This window comes from Heptranchias perlo, chromosome 18 (assembly GCF_035084215.1).
Source record: "Heptranchias perlo isolate sHepPer1 chromosome 18, sHepPer1.hap1, whole genome shotgun sequence".
Taxonomy (NCBI): domain Eukaryota; kingdom Metazoa; phylum Chordata; class Chondrichthyes; order Hexanchiformes; family Hexanchidae; genus Heptranchias; species Heptranchias perlo.
This window is the reverse complement of record NC_090342.1, coordinates 50,097,610-50,125,268: the sequence shown is the minus strand read 5'-3', so window position 1 is coordinate 50,125,268 and position 27,659 is coordinate 50,097,610. Positions and strand designations below refer to the sequence as shown.

General features: G+C 43.5%; 1 protein-coding gene across 1 annotated transcript; it reads right to left on the bottom strand.

Moving 5' to 3' along the window:
- Positions 1–6,699: 6,699 nt before the first annotated feature.
- LOC137334469 (vasopressin V2 receptor-like) lies at positions 6,700–20,296 on the bottom strand. Its single transcript, XM_067999148.1, has 3 exons — positions 19,423–20,296; positions 7,875–7,949; positions 6,700–6,803 (listed from the first exon to the last, which is right to left on the bottom strand). The coding sequence occupies exons 1-3, from the start codon at positions 20,294–20,296 to the stop codon at positions 6,700–6,702; spliced, it is 1,053 nt and encodes a 350-aa protein (XP_067855249.1).
- Between the last annotated feature and the right edge of the window lie 7,363 nt (positions 20,297–27,659).

Below are 27,659 nucleotides of genomic sequence, written 5' to 3'. Positions count from 1 at the left end.
CCTGAGATCACTACCTTTGAGGTAGTGCATATAATGGGATGTCACCCAGTTGTATTATAAGTGTGAAGCAGTTTTGCATTGCACCAGCACTGCAATTAGTGTAAAAGCAGCCTGAATTGGGAGTTGGGGCCCATCCTAATAAAGCAGAGTCCAGGAGGGTGGAATCTCGCTATGCGTCAAGCAGGGCCACAACACAATTTACACAACACCAAGTCGAAACACCTCACACCAACACAAAACTTGTGCAAATGCACCATAAGATCATACAATGCAAAATTGATGTGAAATATAATGGGTGGAAAGAACGTTCAGGAAATTACTTGCAGGCTACAGGTAAAAGAGGTAAATCAGCTAAAAACTTTAAGATTTGCCATTTGATTGTACCATCCCATTATATGCAAGGTGCTTTTATAACAATGCAAAGTGTGGGGAAACCGACAATAACAAAACCTCTTAAACAACAGCGAATTGCAGCAGAGTTATTATGTTATTTCCAAGAAATGACGCACTGAAGAAACAAACATCAGAGGGGTGAACAAACCAAGAATAATGCATGTGTTTGTTCAGCGGTTCAGGTAACATAACTCACAAGAATGTAGCCCGAGTAATTTACTGGTGCCTGCTTATTTTGATTGGATTCAGTCCCATTTTCTCCCGAGTCACAGGATAGGCTCGGCTGAAGAATTCCGTTTATTTATTTGCGATTTAAAAGGGTATGGTAGTGTGATGGTTATGGTACTTGATTAGCAATCCTGCCAGGGCAAGTTGTGAATTTAAATCCAGTAAAGCTGGCAATTTGTGGGCTGGCACCAGAAATGGTCTCGATAAAAGCTGCCGGGTTGTTCTTTATATAAAATAAAAAGCTCAACTGATATTCCTTCACTAATGTCCTTCAGGGAAGGAAACTCGCCGACCTGATCCGGTCTGGTCGACACGTGTCTCCAGTTCCCCCTGATCCCCTTTCCAGAGCAACTAGAAACGGGGAATAAATGTGGCCTTACCAGCATTGCCCACATACTTGGAACAGCTGAAAACAAAAATAGCTTTTATTTACTCAAATGGACCAAAAAGTCTCGCAATGCACGGGTTCCCATTTAAACAGTTAGTTAGACGGGCTATTTAATTGCATTTGCTGTTGGAGTGACCAAGGGATAGATAAATATATAAAATCATAGAATCCAATTTGGCCCATCGTGCCTCTTTGAAAGAGCTGTCCAATTAGTCCCACTCCCCCTGCTCTTCCCCCATAGCCTTACAAATTTTTCCTTTTCAAGTATATATAAAATTCCCATGGAGATCCTTCATGTGTGTGTATATATATTTATGTATGAGTATATGTATGTGTGTGTATGTATAAGTATGTGTGTGTATATATATATCTCGACTCCCTCCACCTCTGATTTGTCACTTTGCTTGTCCGACATCCAGTATTGGATGAGCAGAAATTTCCTCCAATTAAATATTGGGAAGACCAAAGCCATTGTTTTTGGTCCTCACCGCAATCTCTGTTCCCTAGTCACCGATTCCATCCCACTCCCTGGCCAGTGTCTGAGGCTGAACCAGACTGTTTGAAACTTTGGTGTCCTATTTGGCCCTGAACTGAGCTTCTGACCTCATATCCACTCCATCACCAAAACCGCCTGTTTCCACCTCCGTAACATCGCCCGTCTCCATTCCTTCCACAGCTCATCCGCCGCTGAAACCCTCATCCATGCTTTTGTTACCTCCAGACTCGACTATTCCAATGGTCTCCTGGCCGGCCTCCCACCTTGCACCCTGCATTAACTTGAGCTCATCCAAAACTCTGCTGCCTGTGTCCTAATATGCCCCAACTCCCGTTCACCCATCACCCCTGTGCTCGCTGACCTACATTGACTTGCGTTCCAGCAGAGCCTCAATTTTAAAATTCTCATCCTTGTTTTCAAATCTCTCCATGGCCTCACCCTTCTCTATCTCTCTGTAAAAGCCTCCAGCCCTACAACCCTCCAAGATTTCTGCATTCCTCCAATGCTGCCTTTAGTGCATTCCCAATTTTCATCGCTCCACCATTGGCAGCCGTACCTTCAGCTGCCTAGGCCCCTAAGCTCTGGAATTCCCTCCCTGAACCTCTCCGCCTCTCTACCCCTCTCTCCTCCTTTAAGACGCTCCTTAAAACCTACCTCTTTGACCAAGCTTTTGGTCATCGGTCCTAACATCTTCTTACGTAGTAAGCCCAACAAGAGGGGGGCCAGTTCTGGACTTAGTTTTAGGGAATGAAGCCAGGCCGATGGAAGGAGTATCAGAGGGAGAGCATTTTGGTGGTCGTGATCATAATTCAGTTACATTTAGCATAGTTATATGCTAAATTATCTAAGATAGAACAGGAGTAAAAGTTCTAAATTGGGGAAAGGCCAATTTTACTAAGCTGAGAAGTGATTTAGCAAAAGTGGACTGGGAACAGCTATTTGAAGGTAAATCAGTGTCAGAGCAGTGGGAGGCATTCAAGGGGGAGATTCAAGGGATTCAGAGTAAACATGTTCCCACAAAGAAAAAGGGTGGGGCTGCCAAATCTAGAGACCGCTGGATGACAAGGAGCATACAGGGTAAGATAAGGCAAAAAAGGGAAGCTGATGTCAGACACAAAGAGCTCAATACTAAGGAAGCCTAGAGGAGCATAAAACGTGTAGGGGTGAAATTAAAAAGGAAATAAGGAAAGCAAAGAGAGGGCATGAAAAAATACTGGCAAGTAAAATTAAGGAAAACTCAAAAATGTTTTATAAATACATAAAGAGCAAGAGAATAACTAAGGAAAGAGTAGGGCCTATTAGAGACCGAAAAGGTAACCAATGTGTGGAGGCGCAAGATGTGGGTATGGTTCTTAATGAATACTTTGCATCTGTCTTCACAAAGGAGGGGAACGATACAGAGGTTGTAGTTAAGGAGGAGGAGTGTGAAATATTGGTTGGGATAAACATACTGAGAGAGGAAGTATTAAGGGGGTTAGCATCTTTGAAAGTAGATAAATCGCCAGGCCCGGATGAAATATATCCCAGGCTGTTAAAAGAAGCAAGGGAGGAAATAGCAGAGGCTCTGACCATCATTTTCCAATCTTCCCTGGCTACAGGCGTGGTGACGGAAGATTGGAGAACTGCTAACGTTGTTCTGTTGTTTAAAAAGGGAGAAAAGGATAGACCAAGTAATTACAGGCCAGTCTGTCTAATTATTGGAATCAATTTTGAGGGATAGTATAAACTGTCATTTAGAAAGGCACGGATTAATCAAGGACAGTCAACATGGATTTGTGAAGGGAAGGTCATGTTTGACTAACTTGATTGAGGTAACAAGGAGGGTTGATGATGGTAGTGCATTTGATGTAGTCTACATGGGTTTTAGCAAGGCTTTTGACAAGGTCCCACATGGCAGACTGGTCGAAAAAGTAAAAGCCCATGGGATCCAAGTGAAAGTGGCAAATTGGATCCAAAATTGGCTCAGTGGCAGGAAGCAAAGGGTAATGGTCGACGGGTGTTTTTGTGACAAGAAGGCTGTTTCCAGTGGGGTTCTGCTTTTTGTGGTGTATATTAATGATTTAGACTTAAATGTGGGGGTCATGATTAAGAAGTTTGCAGATGATACAAAAATTGGCTGTGTGGTTGATAGTGAGGAAGAAAGCTGCAGACTGCAGGAGGATATCAATGGACTGGTCAGATGGAGTGTGAGGTAATGCATTTGGGGAGGTCGAACAAGGCAAGGGGATACACAAGAAATGGGAGGTAATGAGAGGTGTAGAGGAAGAGAGGAGTGCATGTCCACAGATCCCTGAAGGTAGCAGGACAGGTAGATAAGGTGGTTAGGAAGACGTACGGGATACTTTCCTTTATTAGTCAAAGCATAGAATATGAGAGCAGGGAGGTTAGAACTGTACAAAACACTGGTTAGGCCACAGCTTGAGTACAGCATACAGTTCTGGTCACCACATTACAGGAAAGATGTGATTGCGATAGAGAGGGTACAAAGGAGATTTACGAGGATGTTGCCAGGATTGGAGAATTTTAGCCAAGAGGAAAGATTGGATAGGCTGGGGTTGTTTTCTTTGGAACAGTGGGGGCTGAGGGGTGATTTAATTGAGGTGTATAAAATTATGAGGGGCGTAGAGTGGATAGGAAGGACCTATTTCTCTTAGCAGAGAAATCAATAACCAGGGGGCATAGATTTAAAGTGATTGGTGAAAGGATTAGAGGGGAGCTGAGGGAAATCTTTTTCATCCAGAGGGTGGTAGGGGTCTGGAACTCACTGCCTGATAGGGTGGTAGAGGCAGAAACCCTCAACTCATTTAAAAAGTACCTGGATATGCACTTGAAGTGCCGTAACCTACAAGGCTACGGACCAAGTGCTGGAAAGTGGGATTAGGTTGGGTAGCTCTTTCTTGGCTGACATCAGACACGATGGGCCAAATGGCCTCCTTTTGTGCTGTAAATTTTTCTACGTTTCGATGTGGCTCGGTGTCAAATTTTGTTTGATAATGCACATGTGAAGCGCCTTGGGACATTTTACTATGTTAAAGGCACTATATAAATGCAAGTTATTGTTGTGTGTGTATATAAATAATATTTTATGAAGAATCAGTATCAGTAATTATAAGCAAGTGTTTTACATTCACTTATAATAAATTCCAAAAGCTGTAGTGAATCAATAAGAAAATCAATGAGGTCGTAGAGCAGTTTTCATTGTGTTCAGCTTATTAAACGGGTATTTGTTCACACAACATAAAGCAAAGAAATTGCTGGAGATGCAGAGCAAGTTAGTCAGCATCCATCAGAAAAAGGTGGAAGATGATGTTTTAGGTGTGACCTTTCACTAGAACTTCTTTTTAAAATCTTTTTTAGCTTAAGACCCATAAAAAAAAGGGGGGGAGAGGTTAGGTATAAACGTGTCCTTTTATTGATGACACTGGGGCAACCCATGTCATCTTGATGGATTAATTACAAAAAGCCAATTAAATAATAATTTTATTGTCAGTGTCAATTATGCACTCCAGTCCCTGCAGTGCCCACCATCGCAGTAGGCCTCAAGCACACAGGCAGACATCACGTGCTCCTTCTCCAGAGCCACTCAGGCACGGAGAATGCCACGGGAGAGAGGCAGACAGTCGGAGCGACCGTCTAGCCTGGACCTGTAGATGGTCACCTTGGCCAGGCCCAGGAACAGACCCACGAGGAGGTCCCTGACTTGCCCGCCGCCCCCCACCCCTCCTCACCGGGTGGCTAAAGATCAGGAGCCTTGGACTGAAATGCAACCAGAACTTGAGGAGCAGCCCTTTTAAATATTGAAACAGGAGCTGCAACCTCTAATGCTCGGTTATACACATAGAAAACGGACTCGTCCAGGTTGCAGAAATTACGGGCAACCTGCAAGCTTTCACTAGAACTAGATGTGACTAACTGTACCCAATTGGTACAATACACTGTAGTAGGTCCTCTTCAAAATACTCCCCCCAATTTTTGTTGGAAAAAAATAGATACAAAAAGATTTCTGATTTTTTTTAATATACCTACAAGCAATAGATACACATCCTGTTGGTTCTCCGCATCCTTAGGCTGCTCCTGAAAGCTCTGTGCGATTCAGAGCAACTCCAATCAATAAAACAAGGCCAGCCCAAGAGCCAACCTGGAGTTGCCTAATTACCAGCCAAGTATGCCACAAACTGACAGTGGTCATTTTTAAAGAAAATAAAGACTTATTTCATCTCAAACATTTTAATATTTTGTAGCAATATACATTTTGTAACACAAAATGGGTTGTACTTTTTACAAACACACTCCCCTCCCCAGTGTGTCCTTCATCCAAGCAAAAATCATTGCCAGTACCTGCAGTGATGCCAAGGTTACAAGGGTGTGAAAACCATCACTAAAGGCAGCTCCAACACCCAATCGCCATTAACACACAAGAGCACAGGAACAACCACAGGGCTCTTGAGAGTGGAGTTTATAGAATAGGACCAACACAGTTAAACACCACTGATTAGTCGGCATGTAGCAATACCAATTTCCTTTGTGCCTCGATGGGCCCCTCGGAGAATACAGCGAGAATAAGCTGTAAAGCTGTGTGGTTTACATTAAAGAAATTGTTCCTAATATATCTACTTGAAATGTACTTTTCACTTAATTAAAACTGATGTCCCCTAGCCTATCTTGTGCAGTCATAGTCCTTACAAGCAGCAACCCTAATGCCCCATCCTCCTCTCTCGCTAAACTTCCACTGGAGATGAACCAAGCCAGCTGCCTTCCCATTCCGCGAACCCTACCCACCATTGGGCTCTGCCAGTGCATCAACAATCACCGCCCCCCTCCGCATGTCATAGAATTACTTAGAATTTACATAGCACAGAAACAGGCCATTTGGCCCAACTGCTCTGTGCCAGAGTTTTTGCTCTACATGAGCCTCCTCTCACCCTACTTCATGTAACCCTATCCCTCCGAAATGCCCATTCACTCACAAACAAGGTCCATTGTCAACCATGACCTTATTGCACGAGCTCCTAGCTTTGATTGAAACTTGGCTCATGGTTGGCGACAATTTGTCCTTTAGTGAAAGCCTCCCTGCCCTTCAATTTATAAAAAAATCTTCCAAGCTTGGTGTAATCTCAGGTCAACATCAAGTCAATATTTGGAATGTATGCACAAAAGGACTTAAAGAAAAAAACAACATTCTTTCTTTTCAGCACTAGATCGTAATCCACGGTACGACGGATGTACTGGGATAAATAATATGGATCATTAAACAGGCAGATGCTTTCCGTTCTGACAAACACAGTGATACAGAAGCAGCTCCTACTTTGTGATCTGTGATGCTTCAACTTGCTGCAATTTGGACATAATGGGCATGATTTTAGCATGGAGCCGGGAACCCAGCAGGAGGGTAGATGTTCATGTGGGGAACCTGAAAGTCAAGTCAATGTGTCGCATTCTGCGATCGCATCTCAATTAAAGTTAAATACTTGTGCTTCCGGGTTTCCCACGCAACAGCCAGCCAGATTGACAGGCTGGCTGCCTTTCGGGAGGGAAAGGAGTCCAGAATAGGAGAGGAGGGAGGGAGGGAGAGATTGTGGGCCATGGACGATGTCAGGGGTGGGAGGGGGCAATGCGCGGAGGACGTTAGAGGAGGTGGGGCGGCCATGGAGGACATCGGCGGGGGCGTGGAGGACATTGGTCGGGGAGCCATGGAGAAGATTGGAGGTCCACCATCCGGGGGGGAGGGGGTCCTCCATTGTGGGGGCAGGGGGTGGAGGAGGCCAATCGCTGAGTTCCGATCGCACCAGGTGAGCTTGTTGGGCCTGGATGATGCCTTCTGCTCCTCCGGGCCCAGAAAGCAGTGCAACAAAGGCCCTCACCTCATGGATCCAGCCCTTCTCGCCTGGTTTCACCTGACAATAATGAGAAGCGATGGGAAACCCGTGTAGTAAAGGTTAAATTAATTTTACCTTTTTAATACACAGTATACCTCAACTATCGCAATGAGGTATACTTCCCTTTAACAATCTGCCCACCGACATTAATGGGGACGGGACTTCCGGGTTTCGGATGCGCGAGCATCCAAACGCGCCTGAGTTAAATCCAGAAGTGGGCACGTTGGAGCCGGGTTGCGGTCCCACTTCAAAAAGCTGTCATTTTTACCTCCCACCTGCCCACAACCCACCCATTCTTTGGGGTTAAAATTACCCCCAATGAAGGGCAACAGATCTGGCCCAAAAAGGTAAGTGCTGACTATTTATTTGTTGTCTACGGTCTTGGCTGATAGCTGGAATACACACTTTTGAGTTCTTTTTTTTAATGATGTCTCTGGTCTTTCTTGTAGGTTTTCAGAACGGGACGCAGTACAGTCTTACCAAACCTAACGACAGAAGGCCATGTAGATCCATGGGTTTGTGCAACTGTTGAGGCCTGCAAGGAGCATTATAATGGTGAATGGTGATCCTTGAAACAGAGAGAGACATTGCATTATAAATATGCTGCACCATAATAACAATCAATGTATAAATTAATAGTCACACCCATGTATCAAAATAATTTTTGCTTTAATCTTGCTCTGGGCTAATTATTTCTGAATTGTATTTCCAAGATTTCAGGTTCACCTATCTTGTGAAGCCATTATATATTGCGATTAAATGGGAATTATGGGAGCAGTATTCTTGATGCTAAGGTTTTCTTGGCATCATTGTCGGAGTAAGATGGGTTCAAGGACTTGGTCTTAGGAGTTCATTTGGGTTTAGAAAATGGAGAGGGAATGTACTAACTACTGCTAGTCCTGTTGCTTTTGTATTTGGTTATTTTAAGTTAGACTTTATATGGTGTTATAGGCTTGTATGTATACTTTTTTAAAATTATTAATTCTTAGGATGTAGGCATCTCTGGCATTTATTGTCCATCCCTAGTTGCCCTTGATAAAGTGGTGGTGGGCGTGTGGTGAAAGTGCTTCCATGATGCTGTTAGATCGGGAGTTCCAGGATTCTGACCCTACGACAATGAAGGAACGGCGATATATGTCCAAGTCGGGATGGTGTGTGACTTGGAGGGGAACGTGCAGGTGATGGTGTTCCCGTGCACCTGCTGCCCTTGTCCTTGTAGGTGGGGGAGGTCGTGGGTTTGAGAGGTGCTGCTGAAGAAGCCTTGGTGAGTCGCTGCAGTGCCACAACTGGAGCCTTTGGGTGATAGTGATGGAGAAAGATCTCAAACTCTCAGCTTGGTTCTCTCTAAGCTAAACTTAGAGAAAACATAAGCTGTGAAAGAACCCCCAAGCTAGAGAATTGATGAACATAATGCAAATGAATAGGATGAGGCATGTCTACTTCCCTTCAGAAGAAATATGTGACAGAAATGAAGCATTTTTGTCTGATATTTAGCCTAGTATTGGCTCTTTAATTTTGTTATGCTGTATAAGGGATTTAAAAAGCAATTTCACTCACAGAAATCCTAGCCTAGTTTAATTTGATACAATTGTTCCAGGGTATTGGGGAGAGAAGCCAGGCCATTCATTAAATTGAAATACATTCTGGTGGGATTTGTTCAGATGTGTTTGGCAGCTTTCTTTTTGAATCAAGCAGAACGTTAGTTAAATCTGCTTGGTCCTGGTAACTTTTTTTGAATGTATTGATCAACCTGTCTTGTTCCAATCAGTTAATCTATCTGCAGCCTTAGATAGGGAGATAGTAAGGCAAGATAGCTTCTGTGGACCGAGAAAAGGGCAAGAACTTCATAAGGCAAAGCTGAAGCATTTTTATTTGTGTTATATCATGTATTGGCCTCTTTATTGCTGGCCACAGCACATGCACAGGGTTGATACTTGTTTCTTCAAGCTATTTCTGCAACCCACAGGGATATACGTCACTGTCTGCGAGGACAAAGTTGTTAAATGTGTCTGAGGACTGGTTCCTGTAGAACAAAAGGGGATTTAATATGTTAATATCTGTTGAATATCTGATGCCGAGTCATTGCAGTTAATTTTTTGAGCAGTCTCCTCGACGGGTGACTAGACAAAAGTGTTAATTTTCCAGCAATCATAAAATAATTGAGACAAATATCCTAGGGAACTGACATCCTGGAGCAATGATTGACAGCTGTGTCTGGGGTGAAGATGTGAGTTGGGTCTGTAAGAGGGGCAGGACTGATAATACTTTATCGTCTCTTTGGCTGTTCTTTAGGAGCTTCCAAGTGAGGGTTTATATTGGCTCCTTGGGCTAGTCAAGTCAGTCAGAGGGTTTAAAACCAGCAGCAAGACTCTGCTGGATCGAACCTGTGACCGTGCTTTGCTACGTAAGGCATGAGTGATCGTGATTCAAAGATCAATTTGATGTCGAAAGAGCAGGCCTTTGTTCTTTTGACATTTCAAAGAGATTGGTAAAGGTTGTAAATACTGGCAATGTTCTGTTTGTATAGAATACTGTTCATCTGCTTATTAAAAGTTAAATGCATTTGTTCATTGGTTTATAGCCTGTGTTTCAGTTGGATGGAATGTCTATTCATCCACCTACCAAAAAACAAGGAGGTCACATGGTATACTGCGGTATACTCCAGTTATCCTGCCTAACTATCTCCCTATCTAAGGCTGCAGATAGACTAACTGATTGGAACAAGAAGGTGTTGAAAACAACCAAGACTTGGGCAGAGGTGCAGATTGGAGGATCAGAGTGGGCTAGGAAATTAACTTTGCACAAATGCCTTTTTTCGATGTTAAAGCAGTTTCTCATTCTGATTCCTATCCTTGCCCATTGTACTTGTGCATTGCAATGCGGAGCCAGGAGATCCAAGTTATACTGCTGCACCTTACTTCCTGCCTAGTTTAAATCGCTCCATACCCTCAACCCTTTCTATCTCTGTAACCTCCTCTAGTGATACAAACCACCCCCATCTCCATACTCGCCGTTCCTCTGATTCCAGGCCTTTTTTTTATATTCATTCATGGAATGTGGGCGTCGCTGGCAAGGCCAGCATTTATTGCCCATCCCTAATTGCCCTGGAGAAGGTGGTGGTGAGCCGCCTTCTTCAACTGCTGCAGTCCGTGTGGTGAAGCTTCTCCCACAGTGCTATTAGGTAGGGAGTTCCAGGATTTTGACCCATCGACGATGAAGGAATGACAACATTTTTCCAAGTCGGGATAGTGTGTGACTTGGAGGGGAACGTGCAGGTGGTGTTGTTCCCATGTGCCTGCTGCCCTTGTCCTTCTGGCGGTAGAGGTCGCGGGTTTGGGAGGTGCTGTCGAAGAAGCCTTGGTGAGTTGTTGCAGTGCATCCTGTAGATGGTACACACTGCAGCCACGGTATGCTGGTGGTGAAGGGAGTGAATGTTTAGGGTGGTGGATGGAGTACCAATTAAGCAGGCTGCTTTGTCATGGATGATGTCAAGCTTCTTGAGTGTTGTTAGAGCTGCACTCATCCAGGCAAGTGGAGAGTATTCCATCACACTCCTGGCTTATGCCTTGTAGATGGTGGAAAGGTTTTGGGGAGTCAGGAGGTGAGTCACTCACCACAGTATACCCAGCCTCTGACCTGCTCTAGTAGCCACAGTATTTATATGGCTGGTCCAGTTAAGTTTCTGGTCAATGGTGACCCCCAGGATGTTGATGGTGGGGGATTCGGCGATGGTAATGCTGTTGGATGTCAAGGGGACATGGTTAGACTCTCTCTTGTTGGAGATGGTCATTGCCTGGCACTTATCTGGCGCGAATATTACTTGCCACTTATCGGCCCAAGCCTGGATGTTGTCCAGGTCTTGCTGCATGCAGGCACAGACTGCTTCATTATCTGAGGGGTTGCGAATGGAACTGAATACTGTAGGCTAGTGTATCCCTCCTCCTTTCGCCCCACTATTGGCGGCCATGCCTTCAGCAGGCTCAGCCCTACGCTCTGGAATTCCCCCCCAAATCCCTTTGCCTCTCTACCTTCCCCTCCTCCTTGTACCCCACTTCTTGGACCAAGCTTTTGATCACTCTTCCTAATATCTCCTCCTTTGCCTTGGGTTTTTTTTCCCTTGGGACATTTCTCTACATTTAAGGTGTTACATGAAGGCAAGGTGTTGTTGTTGCCATAAGCATATTATCACAGCTGTGTTTACAGACTTCCAAAAGGCCTTTTTTAATTTTATTCTCTCCGTTAACCTTAGAAATATTCAAAATTAAATTTTAAAAACTGTATAGTGGGGATTTTTAAAGGTGAGTTTGCACTGGACTGCAGTACAGTGTAGGCAATGTGAAGCCCAAACAGTGTGACGTCACCTTCCTAAGCCTTCAGCCAGCTTTCCTCAATCTTTTGCTGCTCGATCTGTCTATCTGTCTCTCTCTGAAATTCAGTCCTGCACGGGAATGTCCAGTGAATGAGATTATGACAAATGCAGCCTTGGCTTGACCCTAAGTTGTGCCCTTAGTTTTGTGTCAATGTAAAATGGATTTGGATGCACATTGGTGTGTGCTACACCTGACCCATGAGTGGTTATGATTTGAAACTGAAACCCTCCTTGGGAGGTAGTTTCACTAGGTGCCCAAGGGATAATATCAGCAGCACTTGTGTCAGATCTGCCACTTTGATTACATTCTCAGCCTGCCCGCACTGGCCACTTTGGGCATTGCTGGCATGTCTGGACCTTCCCCAACCAGAGTGGGTAAATGTTAAACTTTACTTCATAGTAACCATGTACCCACAAATCTTGTGTATATGCAGTTGTTCCATTGTTTCTGAAACTGCTCTGGAGTCATGAGCAGGATGGGGTCGAGATATAGCACTGGTTCTTTGCTTTGATCTGCAGGAACTGAGCTGAGTACTTTTGGATGAGAAGCAGAAGAAGACATCAATTCCTCTCAGCAAATCTCAGCAAATTTCTTTCCCGTGTTTTTTTTGTGATTCTAATGAACAAAAGCGATTAATTTTGGAAATAACTTTGCTCCTAACCTCAAAGACATTTAAAATGTGAGATTAACCGAGGGCAATGGCAAAACTGGAGGAGACGACACCAACTTGTGTATAATGGAGGACGAGCATGGATATTTTAGCAATAAGTTGCATTTAACCCATGAAGGCTGGATTCAGAGCATATATATTTTAAGTGTAAATGTGCTAAATGTCAGCAGCAAGTTCAGAAGCATTCACTTTTCCAGAGGGTGTTGATGGCAGTTAGAATAAAAGAAAGAGTTGCATTTATATAGTGCCTTTCACGACCTCAGGGCGTCCGAAAAGTGCTTTACAACCAATGTAGTACTTTTAAAGTGTAGTTACTGTTGTAATATAAGAAAAAGGACAACCAATTTGCACACAGCCAGGTCCCACAAACAGCAATGAAATAAATGATCAGATCATCTGTTTTTAGTGATGTTGGTTGAGAGATAAATATTGGTCAGGACACCGGGGAGAACTCACCTGCTCTTCTTCAAATAGTACTATGGGATCTTTAATGTCCACCTGAGAAGGTGGACGGTGCCTTGGTTTAACATCTTATCCAAAAGTTGGTACCTCCAAGAGTGCAGCACTCCTCTGGAGTGTCGGCCTGGATAATGCACGTAAGTCTCTGGAGTGAGACTTGTTTTTCAATGAATTGGGGGAAGAGTAGCTGCTGAGGCACATCCAACAGTGCAGCCCTCTGTTGGCCTAGGTTACATGCTCAAGTATCTGGAGTGGGATTTGAATCCATGACCTTCTGACTCCTCAGGCAATAGTGCTACCACTGAGCCACGGCTGACACCTTAGCTAACAACTGTACATGACCTGACCGCCATACAGCCAATGACAGTGAAATCCCACCCCACCCCCCCTTTTTTTTAAACAGTTCTCCTGATCTGCCATTGGAACGGTCTCATCCTGTGCCCCACTAAAGGGCTGGTTCACTGTATCCTCAAATAAAATAGCATCATGATGAGTACTCTCACATAGAGGACTGGCTGAGTGCTTAATTTTCAATCCTTTAAAAAAAAATTCTGTGCGAAGAAAAAATTACAAATGAATTGGGAGGAAATATCTAAAGGCTAAATAATTGATCGGAAACATTGGGTTATCTTTAGTCTTCTACACCTGGGCAGTAATCTTACAGAGCAGATCATTCACCCACTATGGAAGCCGGTTGATTGTCATTCAAAATTAGGTGGGATCTATGAGCGGTCGATCCACTCTACCAGGTTACTGCCATGGGGCTTGATCAAGAAGTTTGCAGATGATACAAAAATTGGCCATGTGGTTGATGGTGAGGAAGAAAGCTATAGACTGCAGGAAGATATGAATGGACTCGTCAGGTGGGCAGAAAAGTGGCAAATGGAATTCAATGCAGAGAAGTGTGAAGTAATGCATTTGTGGGGGGGGTGCAAACAAGGCAAGGGAATACACAATAAATGGGAGGATACTGAGAGGTGTAGAGGAACAAAAGGACCTTGGAGTGCATGTCCACAGATCCCTGAAGGTAGATAAGGTTGTTAAAAAGGCATATGGGATACTTTCTTTTATTAGCCGAGGCATAGACTATAAGAGCAGGGAGGTTATGCTAGAACTGTATAAAATGTTGGTTAGGCCACAGCTTGAGTACTGCGTACAGTTCTGGTCACCACATTACAGGAAATATGTGATTGCACTCGAGAGAGTACAGAGGAGATTTACAAGAATGTTGCCAGGGCTGGAGAATTTTAGCTATGAGAAAATATTTGATAGGCTGGGATGTTTTCCTTGGAACAAAGGAGGCTGAGGGGAGATTTAATTGAGGTGTATAAAATTATGACGGTGCTAGATAGAGTGGATAGGAAGGACCTATTTCCCTTAGCAGAGGGGTCAGTGACCAGGGGGCATGGATTTAAAGTAATTGGTAGAAGGATTAGAGGGGCACTGAGGAGAAATTTTTTCACCCAGAGGGTGGTGGGGGTCTGGAACTCACTGCCTGAAAGGGTGGTAGAGGCAGAAACCCTCATCACATTTAAAAAGTACTTGGATGTGCACTTGAAGAGCCATAACCTACAGGGCTATGGACCAAGTGCTGGAAAGTGAGATTAAGCTGGATAGCTAATTTTCAGCCGTCACAGAAACAGTGGGCCGAATGGCCTCCTTCTGTGCTGTAACTTTCTATGATTTTATGATGGTGAAGACAAAATATACTCTTGTGTATATGGGCTGCTGGGACACGTCTCTTGTGTGGAAGAACTGGTCTCCATGCACCCAGTTGGCCTCCAGACATGGGCTCAAATACAGGACAGTGACAGAGGGACACCATTTTGTCTTTAGTCTTCAGGACTTGTACTTCACACTGCTCTTGGGTAAGGGGCCATTTATTTAACTTCTATTTCTTTCAATTTTCATAAAAAACTTGCATTAATGACGTGCCTTCAATGCAAACAATGCCACAAGGGCCTTCATAGAAGGGCAAATAGAGAATACATACTGAGCCAGGAAGGGAAAGATAGAGCCGTGACCAAAATCTTGGTCAAAGACATGGATTTTGAGGTTTTTAAAGGGGAGAGAGGTGAAGGAATTTAGGCATTCCGGGAATTGGGACCCAGGTGACTGACAGCTCTGCTCCCAACAATGAGGCAAAGGAGAAGGAATATACAAGATGCCAGAGTCAGAGGAATGGAGGATGCAATTAAAAACACCTATTTGGATGGTCGTGAGTCAATATTTGTGTCATACCTCAATCAATCTCGTTGAATCCTGCCCGAATGATCTGATTTTTTATAGTGGTTCTCGTTCTCTTTTATTTTTTCTCTTTCTCTCTGATTCTTTCTCTCTCTCCATTTCTCTCTCTCTTTATCACTTGCTTTCAATATCGGTGGTCTTCCACTTTGACCCTTCCCTTCGGTTTCTCAATTTTAAAAAAACATTCAAATACCACAAATGTTTTTTGTTTCTTTTGTAATATTTAAAAACACTTTTTTGCTAAATCAAGAATCCGAGTTTAACATCGCTGTTGCAACACCCATTTGTTCTAACAATGACCTAATGCATAGGTTTTCATGGACCTCTTACATCCATGAGGGGATCTGAAAGGGACTCCCACAGTCATCAGATTTGTACTTGTCTTGCTATCTGACTTACGTATTTGTTGACTTACTCTGATTTTTCTTTTGTTATGTGCTAACAAAAATGCCTCCTGGAATGACAGAACTGTTCCTTGGGATAGCTGACAGTCTTTTGGAAGTTACAACAAGCTTGGAGTGTGTTACTATTATAGGGCGTTCCCCCAAGTAAAAATGCTTGAAGACCACTGACCCAAAAGAGGATCTTTCCCAGTTCATTATGAGAACTGCACAGAATTTAGGAATAAAGTGGTACTTTCACTCACCCAAATTATTAATATCTTCATATCTGTATTGTGAGAAAGAAGAGATTGGAGGAATGGAAGCCAGCCGATTATTGAAAGGCCAAAATATAATCATTTTATTGGGTGCGAAGGTTTGACAAAACTGCACTTGTAATGACTGTAGTTGTCGAGAACACAGTGGGGATAAAAAACAAGGAGCAATTTGTGATCATCCAGTATCTTTTGAATTTTTGATGCCCTCTTCCTCTCTACCTTCCCTCCATCCGCCTGTTCGGTAAAATAAATCCCACCGCACTATTCAAAGAAAAGCAGGGGAGTTCTCCCAGTGTCCTGGCCAACATTTTTCCCTTAGCCAACACCACTAAAACAGATTGTCTGGTCAGTCCCTTCATTGTGATTTGTGGGACCTTGCTGTGCTCAAATTGGCTGCTGCATAAGCCTACAAAATAACAGTGACTTCACTTTTCAAGTAATTCATTGGTTGTGAAGCACTTTGGGATGTCTTGAGGATGTCAAAGCACCATATGAATGCAACGTCCTCTCTCTTTTTTCTCTGCCCCCTTCCTCTTCTCCCTGCCCCCCCAAAAAACATCTTTTCAGCCCGGCTTTTGGTCATTCCCCCCACCCCTCCGTCTCTCCCCCCACCTCTCCCTCCCTCCCCCACCTCTCCGTCCCTCCCCCAACCCCTCCGTCACTCCCTCTATGTCTCAGAATCTGTTTATCTGTCTATTTCCAGGCATGTGCCCTGAGACTTTTTATGTTAAAGGCACTATATAAATCCAAGCTACTCCGGTCGTTGTCCTAGATAGCTTACGTAGCGAAGCATTTCAGGAAACTTTTGCCTAAAATTCAAAGGAATTCTGTTAATGTTAAAGTTGGCAACTGGAAACGAAGATATTGAATCAGATTGGACCTTGGCAAAGACTCGCTTTTAGCAAGTGTTTGATAACATCTGATTAATATATTTAGAATTGGACTAAACTGTACTTGCATTGACGTTGTCGGTTAGCAGATCCCTCACAATACAGGCCATGAACGTGCTTTTTTCCAGTATTCTTTTTTTTGTTTGACTTGTTTATTTGGTGAGCAGTTGAACATCTGATGCCTTTCTCCTGATCATAAATAGGCTCCCTTTAATCAGCATCAATAGATGAGCTTTCTTGTGTTGGTGCCAATTTTGAAATGTAGAACAACAACATGTCATCTGATAATTGTTGGGAAAGTAGACTCAGTCTGGTCACCATATGAACTAGATTAGCCTATTTTGGTTACTAGCACCTAGTGTACTCCTCAAACGTTCACGAGCTTTATACAAAGCTGTTAAGAGGACTTTTGGTGCCTAAGTATATCCCTGTGTTGCAGCACATTGTGCAAGGGCTCTTTCAGGAATCACATGGACTAGCCAAGAACTGTTTACCTTCCACCCATCAATCTAACACTAGATAACTCTTTGCGGAGCAGAGATAATCGGCTGCCTTGAGTACCAGTGGTCAGTGCCACTAGTTTCCAGTGATTGAACCAGGCACGTTCTGTTTTTATTACATGGATGCCAGGGTTATGGGCATTGCATCGTGCAACCCCATCTGTTTGTTCATTGAAAATCAAAAACTGATGGCCTTGCCCAATACTTTCTGTTGGAACATCGAGATAAATTAAATCTGCATGCAAGTATGGATACATTGCAATAAATATACTTACATTTGTATAGCACTTTACATGGCAACATCTCAGTGCTTCATACAATGAATTACTTTTGGAGGGCAGTATCTGTTATGTAGGCAAATGCAGCAACCAATCTGTACCAACAGCACGCCATAAACAGTATTGTGATGTGCAACCAATTCAATTGTTTTTGGTGGCACTGGTTCATAGACGAATGCTGGTCAGGACTCCTGATCCACATCGAATATCACAATGGAAACTTTAATATCCACATGAATGAGTAGACCAACATCTCAAGTGTAGGACAATAACTCCAACAATACAGCACTTCCATAGGTGTCAGCCTTGGCTCAGTTCCAACGCCCTTGCCTCTGAGTTAGAAGGTTGTGGGTTCAACTCCACTTCAGAGACTTAAGCACATTGTCTGGGCTGAAACTTCAATGCAGTTCTGTGGGAGTGCCATCTACTGGATGAGGCATCTACCCTCTCAGGTAGATGTAAAAGATCCCATGGCACTATTCCAAGAAGAGCAGGGAAGTTCTCCTGGTGCCTTGACCAACATTCCTCAAACAATATCCAGCCATATAAATACTGTGGCTACAAGAGCAGGTCAGAGGCTGGGTATTCTGCGGCGAGTGACTCACCTCCTGACTCCCCAAAGCCTTTCCACCATCTACAAGGCACAAGTCAGGAGTGTGATGGAATACTCTCCACTTGCCTGGGTGAGTCAGCTCCAACAACACTCACGAAGCTCGACACCATCCAGAATAAAGCAGCCCGCTTGATTGGCACCCCATCCACCACCCTAAACATTCACTCCCTTCACCACCGGCGCACAGTGGCTGCAGTGTGTACCATCCACAGGATGCACTGCAGCAACTTGCCAAGGCTTCTTCGACAGCACCTCCCAAACCCGCGACCTCTACCACCTAGAAGGACAAGAGCAGCAGGTACATGGGAACAACACCACCTGCACGTTCCCCTCCAAGTCACACACCATCCCGACTTGGAAATATATCGCCGTTCCTTCATCGTTGCTGGGTCAAAATCCTGGAACTCCCTTCCTAACAGCACTGTGGGAGAACCTTCACCACACGGACTGCCGTGGTTCAAGAAGGCGGCTCACCACCACCTTCTCAAGGGCAATTAGGGATGGGCAATAAATGCCGGCCTCGCCAGCGACGCCCACATCCCATGAACGAATTTTAAAAAAACTATAGAAATGCAAGTTCTCGCCTTCCATCTCTAAGATCAGGCAGTTATCCTTTAGTTTGTCAAATTCCCTCCTTTCTTTTACTCCAGGTTCATTATTGGTATTCAATTCTTCCTTGATTCAGCTCGCACTTCCAACAACTCTGTGGGAATTTTTTTTTAAACCTAAACGTGCACGAACAAGTCTAACTCACAGAACACGTGAGATGCCCCACTCCAGCAAAATCTGGGCCAATGTTGTATCCCTACCTGTCACCCTGCGAGCACAGCTTCCTGCTGGGATTGCTGGCTCGCGGAATCAGCCCTTATTCTTATTGATTAAAATCTTATTTAGTTTTAAGCAGGCCATTGGTCAAAGTTGCGTTGATTTGCAAACAAATGCAAATTTACTACAAAGGAGTGTTTCTAATCAATGTGTTCACTTCACCGGTACTACTGAAGGCTTTTGGGTCTTTGCAACAGGACAATTCCACAGACACCAGTCAGCTTCCAGTGACAGACCAAGTGTGCTTACTAGTTATTTGGCCATGGGGGGCATTAAAACAAGTCCAATCGTGATATCTTGCCCTACATGTTCACACTTCAAGCAGTGCTCTTTGAATAGGAGCGAGAAACCTTACTGGTCCTCGCAAATACCTCTTCAACAACGGTGAGCAGCTACTGAGCATGGGCCATGGTTGAACCTGGGACCTTCCTGGTGCGTAGGGCTCAGCTACTCAAAATATAAACTCGCCCAGCTATGGAAGGAGTTTATTTATTTATTTAATTTAAGGAGGTTGGGAGGGGGATAACTCACCATTTGTCGGTGCTCCAGTCGGGTCCCAAACTGACCAGAGCTGCACAATGAAGAACGGTGCCCAACATAAAATATACACCACTACCACCACAAAGGTCATCTTCAGCGTTTTCAGCAAGGCGCTGGGTACCCCCATGGTGAGAGTGCCTACTCTCGCCCCCATCATGCTCGCTTTTGTCAATGAAATCATTTCTTGCCTGTTCTTTTGTTCCGTTAGGTAAATGGTTCTGCATATTTTGACCTGGCATATAATCAGAACGGCTGCTGGGATCGCAAAGACGACCAAGGTTGTCCAAGTTATATATGATTTTCTGCCCCACGGTTTGATAAAGGTCGCCCAGCACTCGAATACCTGGGGCTGTACCTCTTGCATCGAGAAGATGAAGATCTGAGGGACGCTGAAGATCAAGGACAAAGCCCAGGCGAGACCTACGGCCAAGTGCCTCTGCAACGAGCTCTTGGTGATGGAGGTCATGGGCTTGCAGATGGCTTGATACCGATCGAGAGTCATCACGACCAGCAGATAGGTAGAAGCAAACATTCCGACGATCTGCAGGTACTTGACGGTTTTGCAGACCGCGTTGGGCGCCATGAACGTGTCCGTGACCTCCCACAAAAGCTGGGGCAGCACCTGGAAGAAGGTCACGACCAGATCGGCCGTGCACAGGTGGCAGAGGTAGAGGCGGGTGCGGCTGTTTCTCTTGCGCTTTTGCCACAGAGTGCAGAGGAAGATGCCGTTGCCCAAAGTTGCCAGGACGAAGACGCAACTGAGCACGGCTATTTTCGCCGGCCCTGGGTTGTGCCCAGTGTATAGAGTCTCATTCCCTTCACCAGTCTCCCGTGGGGTGTTGCTTTGATTGAATCCAAGTCTCATGTCTCGATTTGGGAATCTGCCCAAACGATTTGATGGTAACAATGCACAGTCGATAAATCCTTTTATTACTTAAAAGTTTCTCTAACTTTTAAGGTTGTCGCCAGCACGTATCTTAACGGGTAATTTTAACAACCCACCTTCGTCCTGGCTCCTCACTCCGACGATTGGCTGACTCATTCCACTGGTTTCCTGGTCACTGACTCTCCTGGGCGCGGTGTGATCACCGCCGCTTTTGAGTTTTGGATAATTCTCAATGGCAAGCAGATGTCCTGCAATAAAATAACTTTGAGTTCTGACGCAGAGGTGGAAATTGAATCTGCATTTGCTTTAAGTGCAAGCTCATTGGTTCAAGAAAACCCGATTTCACCCTCAGCGCACGGTGTTTTAGATGTTAATTCTCTGATAGTGAGCAGAATTCTGCATACTGCTGTCTGCAATGCTAAACTTGTAACATCAATATAAGCTAACAGAAACTAGCAGTCACGCTGCACCGCACAAAAAGTTTGCAATATTTTTAAAGCAAAATAAAAAGGATTTTCCTGATTGATTATAATTTCCTGTTTCCTCTCTAGTTTATAAATCAATGTGACTGTGAAATTACTGCGGTTGTAAAAAATCAGACTTTGTGCGCATTGGTGTCCATCAATCGTGCGTCAGTGTCTGCACAATACAATATAGGCGATGGATGGAATCGTCCTGGTCGTTTCATCCGCAGCTTATTGCAAGTTTTCTTGAACTAGTGATTTGGGCCAGAGATACGTCTTCAATCTTTTAAAACCCACATCTGAAAAGCTATCCTAATATTTCAGCTATCACTGCAAATGATCCGCCAATTGCAGGGGCTGTGGGTGTACTGAGCAAAGAAACTAAACATGGGGGAGGAGTTTATTATTTTACACCGTTTTAAAATGAGGGCGATCGAACTGATAAACGGTGCCCTTTAATCACAAAATTGCTCCCAAAACGGTTATTCCACCTACCATTAAAACAACGGGCCTTCTTAGTACGCTTAGATTTAGCAACAGATGTTAGCGAACTACACAAACCCTTTAGCAACAAACTCTTAAATGACACGTGTTCAACTACTCTGCTCCTTGCAATAATTCTCTGGATTTATCTCATTTATCTCCATGGCCTCTAGACACAGAGTCGGTGTGACCCTAAACACTGATCAAGTCTGGCGAGTCAGGTCGAAAAACAACTGCTGTAAACAGCACTGAATTAGAGGATATCTGTCTTGTGTTACATTCCAAAAAAATGCAGACTTTTAAAAGATGTTGGAAACATGAACATCACCGGCCGCCAGATACCTAACACATTTTTGTCAATGAAATGCAGAATGCTATTTTTTAAATCTAGAAATGAATATGAGAACTCTCAGAAAATAATGTGTCGCTGGGTTTGAACCCGCTTTCTTGTGAGGGGCGAGAGCGGAACTTCAAGCAAAATTGATTTTTGTTAAAAAAAAAACAAGATTTAGCATATTTAAAGTAAGAAGTTGTTTTGTCAGGAGTGACTATGCAGTTGAAATAAACAACTGGAATTCGAAGTGGTGCTGATATTCAGAGCGTGATTTCAGCACCTTGTCCTGGACAGCTCCACACACACTGAACCTGTTAGATTGCACAGATGGTGCAACTGAAAACTGGCGTTTGATTTTCAGGTCACTTTCATTGGCTGGCATACGTGACAACCATCAGCTTTATAAGATGACAGGCAGCATTTAAACCCTTTAACTGGCATTAGAAATTATTAGTATTAATCAGTTGGATAATTCGAATGGAGAGACAAGAGCCCGTCACCGTGCCATTGTTTGGAGGGCAGGTCTGGAATCTCAGAAGTTACTATCTTCCATTGTTGTGTAAAATCTGAGGCAGAAATGTTGAAAACGAGCAGATGGTTTCTGAGGATCGCAGTTACACTAGGGGCTGCAATCTTACTTGCAGCTATTAAAAGTAAGATGGAAATTTTGCTGAATATTCCTCTCATGTTTTGGAAGAAACTCTGAGGGATCAGAGGTACGTTCACTTACACCAATGACAGTCAGCCCTCCTCCAATGCTGTACTTTGTTCTGGCTTTGTGCAGCTGTATCTTGCAAACAAATGAAAAGTGAAGAGATGTTGGAAGTCTGAAGAACGCATACGTTGACTCCAAAATGCCGCCCTACATAGAACCATAGAACCATAGAAAAGATACAGCACAGAAGGGGGCCATTCGGCCCATTGTGTCCGCGCCAGCTTGAAGAACAACCAGGTGCCCATTCTAATCCCACCTTCCAGCACCCGGTCCGTAGCCCTGCAGCTTACAGCACTTTAGGTGCAGGTCCAGGTACTTTTTAAAAGAGTTGAGGGTCCCTGCCTCGACTACCAATTTGGGCAGCGAATTCCATACACCCACCACCCTCTGGGTAAAAAAGTTTTTCCTCATGTCCCCTCTAATCCTTCCAACAATCAGCTTAAATCTATGTCCTCTAGTTCTTGAACTCTTCGCTAGGGGAAGCAGGTACTTCCTGTCTACTCTATCTGGGCCCCTCATAATTTTGTACACCTCAATCAAGTCTCCCCTCAGCCTCCTCTGCTCCAAGGAAAACAACCCCAGCCTATCCAATCTCTCCTCGTAGCTGCAATTTTCAAGCCCTGGCAACATTCTTGTAAATCTTCTCTGCACTCTCTCCAGAGCAATTATGTCCCTCCTGTAATGTGGTGACCAGAACTGCGCACAATACTCCAGCTGTGGCCTTACCAGCGTTTTATACAGTTCCATCATTACATCCCTGCTTTTGTATTCTATACCTCGGTTAATAATGGAGAGCATTCCGTATGCCTTCTTCACAACCTTATCTACCTGTACTGCCACCTTCAGGGACCTGTGCACATGCATGTGAGTAAATGAACGTGTACCATACACTTACCTCCTGATGGAAGTGTGCCATGTGAGGGCAACCTCCAAAATTGAAGTGTGACAGTAGTTGCATATATCTGTGCCAGCTACAGAATTGCCTTTCAGCAATATGAGCATGCATATGTATGTGTGAAGGAGCTGAAAAGTTGTTTGAATGTTTTATATGCCGCCTCAGTCAAGCTAACTACATTTCAGTCTAAGCACTTTTTAAAAACTGTGTCCTTTTAAGTATTTCTTTTCCTCAACATTTTTATTGTAAGATCATTTCGGCGACTGGACTGACCAGACATTTTCACCGTCTTATATTCACTGTTAATAGCAAACAGGAAGGGAATAAGTATATAATTCAGACCCTGTTTGTCACATAAGTGAGCACAGCAGCAGTAAAAGGTACAGGAGCCAGGACACCGGTAATTACTTCTAAAACCACTTCCACCGCTGTACAGTTACAGCACGCAGAGAGCTGTCGGACTGCCTGTGGCTATATTTTTTGATGGTATCTTTTTCCCTCATTCAGATGAAGCTCCATGCATTATGAAAGGTTTTATCACCAGGAGTGCAAAGTAATTCTTGATTACAATGCAGGAGCAATCACTCAAGCTTCAAAATATAGCACAAGACTCTTCAGAATTGGTAGAAAAAAGGAATGAAATTGAGGCAGATAATAACCTTCAGCTCTGAAAATACGACTATGTGTAATGAGTTCATCGTAAGGTTAATGTATTGCAAACAGCTTTCGATATCCTTTCCTAAACCACAACAGTATTAGGATTGAGGCTAGAAGTTTTGCAAAGTCAGATGTGAATGAAAAATGTTAAAGAGGCAAAGTGTCCTAATTCTACTAGAAATAATAAATGAGATGCAAAATTAATCACTGCGATAGGACAAAATAAATAAAGAATTTAATTCAAGGGTTCTAAATGCCTTGGAATTGAAGATTATTAGGCATCAACAGTGTTGAGAGAGTCGGTCTTTAATCTCCTCAGGGAAAGTAGATTAAATTAGCAACAGAAAGACATAGATCTAAAGAAAGAAAGACCTTACATTTATATATACCATTCACCATCCTCGGGACATTCCAAGGTGCTTCACAGCCAATTAATTACTTTTGAAGTGTAGTCGCTGTTGTTTCGTAAACAAACGTGGCAGCCAATTTGTGCACAGTAAGATCCCACAAACAGCAATGAGATGAATGAAAGGGAACAAAACAATCCTTTTATAAATCAGTTTGAAAGAATTAGCTTTCACTTTTTTGTCTTTTTTCATTTAAAAAAAAAGTGCAAATTACATCAGTGGAAGAATTGGGTTAGAGGAGTTAGAGAGCCCGGAGTGTATGGGAACTGAACAAATATGAAGATCTAAGTCTAGAAAGTATAGATTGGGTATGATATGGTAATGGAATAGTAACCTAGAAGTCATGATTTCAAATCCCACCATGAAGATACAGTAACTATGAAAGCTGCCAGATTTGTCAATAAAACCCAACTAGTTCACTAATGTCCTTCAGGGAAGGGAACCTGCCACTCCCTACATGTGACTCCAGTCCCACACTACATGTTTGACTCTTAAATATCCTCAGGGCACCTAGGAATGGGCAATAATTACTGCCTTGCTAGTGTCACTCATATCCCAAGAACAAAGGTAAAGAAAATACTGTTGTTGATATAAGCAAATAGATGCATAATGTGTTTCTATGACCTTCCTCTCTTTACTATCTTAATTAAAGTATTAACTGGTTTATTTTAAATGTGTTAATTTATTCACTAAACTAGCAAATGGGAATGTCATACAGGGTGCTAATTGATACCTGTTAATATGGTCAACAGTAATTTCCAGACTATAGTTATTAATCTGAAGTGTTTGATCTTTAACCGTGCATAGTTAGGTTTTTTGCAATTTTTCTCTCCAATTTTCTCCCTCCCTCCTATTAAGACAATGATCCCCTCACTAGGTTATGGCCCATCAGGCAGCAGTTACACTTGTACCTTGACCAAGTGGCCTGGGAGGCTAGCTGACCGGAGGAGATCACAGCCTGGTCAGATCCAGTCCTCAACCGACATCCATGCTCGTCTGAAGGGTTGCTAAGTAGCAACAAGGAGCAGGAATCCTGGCCAATTTTCCTTTCCTTCACCCAAGGATGGTGCAACTAATTGGAGCACTGCCCTGGCTGAAATTAGCAAACTAAGAATAGACCTGACGTCAAACCAGAGACCTTGCTGCTCTGCAGGTCTCAGAGACATTGGGACTCTATCAACTCTGCACATCAATTAAACCTCCACACATGGTCAACATCAAGGCTTCCTCTAGGAAAGTTCCACTGATGACGCCACTGACAGGATGTTGAAGGCAATTTTTTTTGCAATTGGTTTTTCAAGAGCTGCTGCTAGTGCGCTCACTCTTCGTATCTCTTATATATTTCTTTAATGACTTATCAACAGAGGATTATAGAAGGAGGGGACAACTTAATATCACAACATAACATGTTATCTGTGCATAATATTCAGGGCAATTGACTTTCTTGAGTCTTGATAAATGTTTAATGTTCAAAGCCACAGAATAGATTGCTGACTCGATAGAGGATTTCTCAATGCTTTAAAGAAGAAAGAACTTGCATTTATATAGTGCACCTAAAGTACTTCCCTAGTGTCGTATAATGTAGGGAAATGCAGCAGCATGTTTGTGCACAAAGCAACGTCCCACAGACAGCAATGAGATAATGACCAGATCATCTGCTTTTAGTGATGTTGGTTGAGGAATAAATATTAGCCAGGACATTGGGGAGAACTCCCCTGCTCTTCTTCGAATAGTGCCTTGGGAACTCTCACGTCTATCTGAGAGAGCAGATGGGGCCTCTGTAACAGATTGAGAGGTGACACCAATTGGTAATCAATGTCTCATTTATTAATAATCAAATCAAACATATAAAGATATCAAATATTTAGTCAACATAGATCAAAACAATATTACCCCATTTCTGGGCAGAGGTTGTAATTAAATTGCTGACATGGTCATTTCATGTTTTCTGACAGTTGGGTGTTCTTCTGACAGTCGGGTGTTCTTCTGACAGTCGGGTGTACTTCTGACAGTCGGGTGTTCTTCTGACAGTCGGGTGTTCTTCTGACAGTCGGGTGTTCTTCTGACAGTCGGGTGTTCTTCTGACAGTGGTGTCATTTTCAGACAGCGAGATGTGCTTTCGACAGCTGGTGGTCTTCTCTGATTTCTCTGCCCTGAGCTCAAAAGACGTTGGGTTTTTATGTCCCCCCTCGCAGGAAACTCACACCATATATGGAACAATATTCATAAGACCCTTATAGATTAATTAAGTTGTTTTTCAAAGAATTCCAGACGGTCAGCTTGTTTTAACATTATTCATTTAACGACAAGACCCTTTTCAAGGTAGCCTTGTCTAACTATCTAGCCATGGTCCTGGTCTTGTTGCTATCTTTGGATTAATGTTCTGCTTTTTGGGCCATTGTTCCCCTTTATCACGTAGCTGCCATGTCCAGCAAGGAAGGTGACAGCGGTCAGTCACTGGTTAAAGGTTAACAGATTACAGTTCAGCAAAATAAGCCGCACACTCAGAAAAATGAGCGGCACAGCCTGCAGAGCATGATGGTTAATAGCTTTAAGAAAAAGACATCAATTTTTTTCTATTTCCAATATTCTTACAGATTCCCCACCTTGAGGGGAGAAGACTAAATCTTCGACCCCTCACTTATTTAATCAATCTAGTCCAATGGGGAAAGGTTTGGAATGTTGCACATTCTGTTTTAACTGGGAGACCCACCTGCGGACCCAGCAGGTAGACACTATTAGGGATATGGTAACCTGGACTTGTTTGATCAGGAAAGCATACGGCACTAAACGTGCCCATGGGGATTCATCAGCTTTATAGACATTCTCCCACCACGATTTAGCCCCATGGGTTTGTATACCTTTCTCTATTTCCTTGTTATCCTGTTGCATTTTGACCAGATGTTTTTGAGAGGTAACACTTCTATCCAAGACGCTTTTAAGACTGAATGATAAAGGAGGAATGGGGTGCCCGAATCGAATTACAGCCTGTAATGCTTCCTCCATCAAGTCCCCACAGATCTTCAGTCTGGTGACGTCATGATCAACTATAGTTACCGGGGCGACCTGATGGGATCCTAGTTCAAACTCATGGAAGAGGGTTACACATTCTATTGACCGTGTTAGTGGGCATTCTCTACCTCCATCTAATGATCCTGATAGCATGTTTAAGTACACTTAATGCTTTTGTGGCCAAAATTTACAACCACTAGTAAGCTGTCTGTCTGGAGGGCAATGTTTATTTGCATTTTTGTATCATTGTGGCCATAACAGGCACCGATATCTTAGCCCCAATTTAGTAATTCTGGTTGGCGTAAAGCAAGATATTAACTGTGAAACTGGACATATGGTGTTGCCTAGTGTGTCGTGCTTCTTGTTAGCTGCAAC

Bases quoted from the DNA above. Each gene is read 5' to 3' on its own strand.
- LOC137334469 (XM_067999148.1), bottom strand. From the start codon at position 20,296: ATGAGACTTGGATTCAATCAAAGCAACACCCCACGGGAGACTGGTGAA. The intron at 7,950-19,422 runs GTGAGTTATCCC...CTCTGTTTCAAG, and splicing joins GACTGGAGCACCGACAAATG to GATCACCATTCACCATTATA. The intron at 6,804-7,874 runs GTCGTTAGGTTT...ACAAAGTAGGAG, and splicing joins ATGGATCTACATGGCCTTCT to CTGCTTCTGTATCACTGTGT.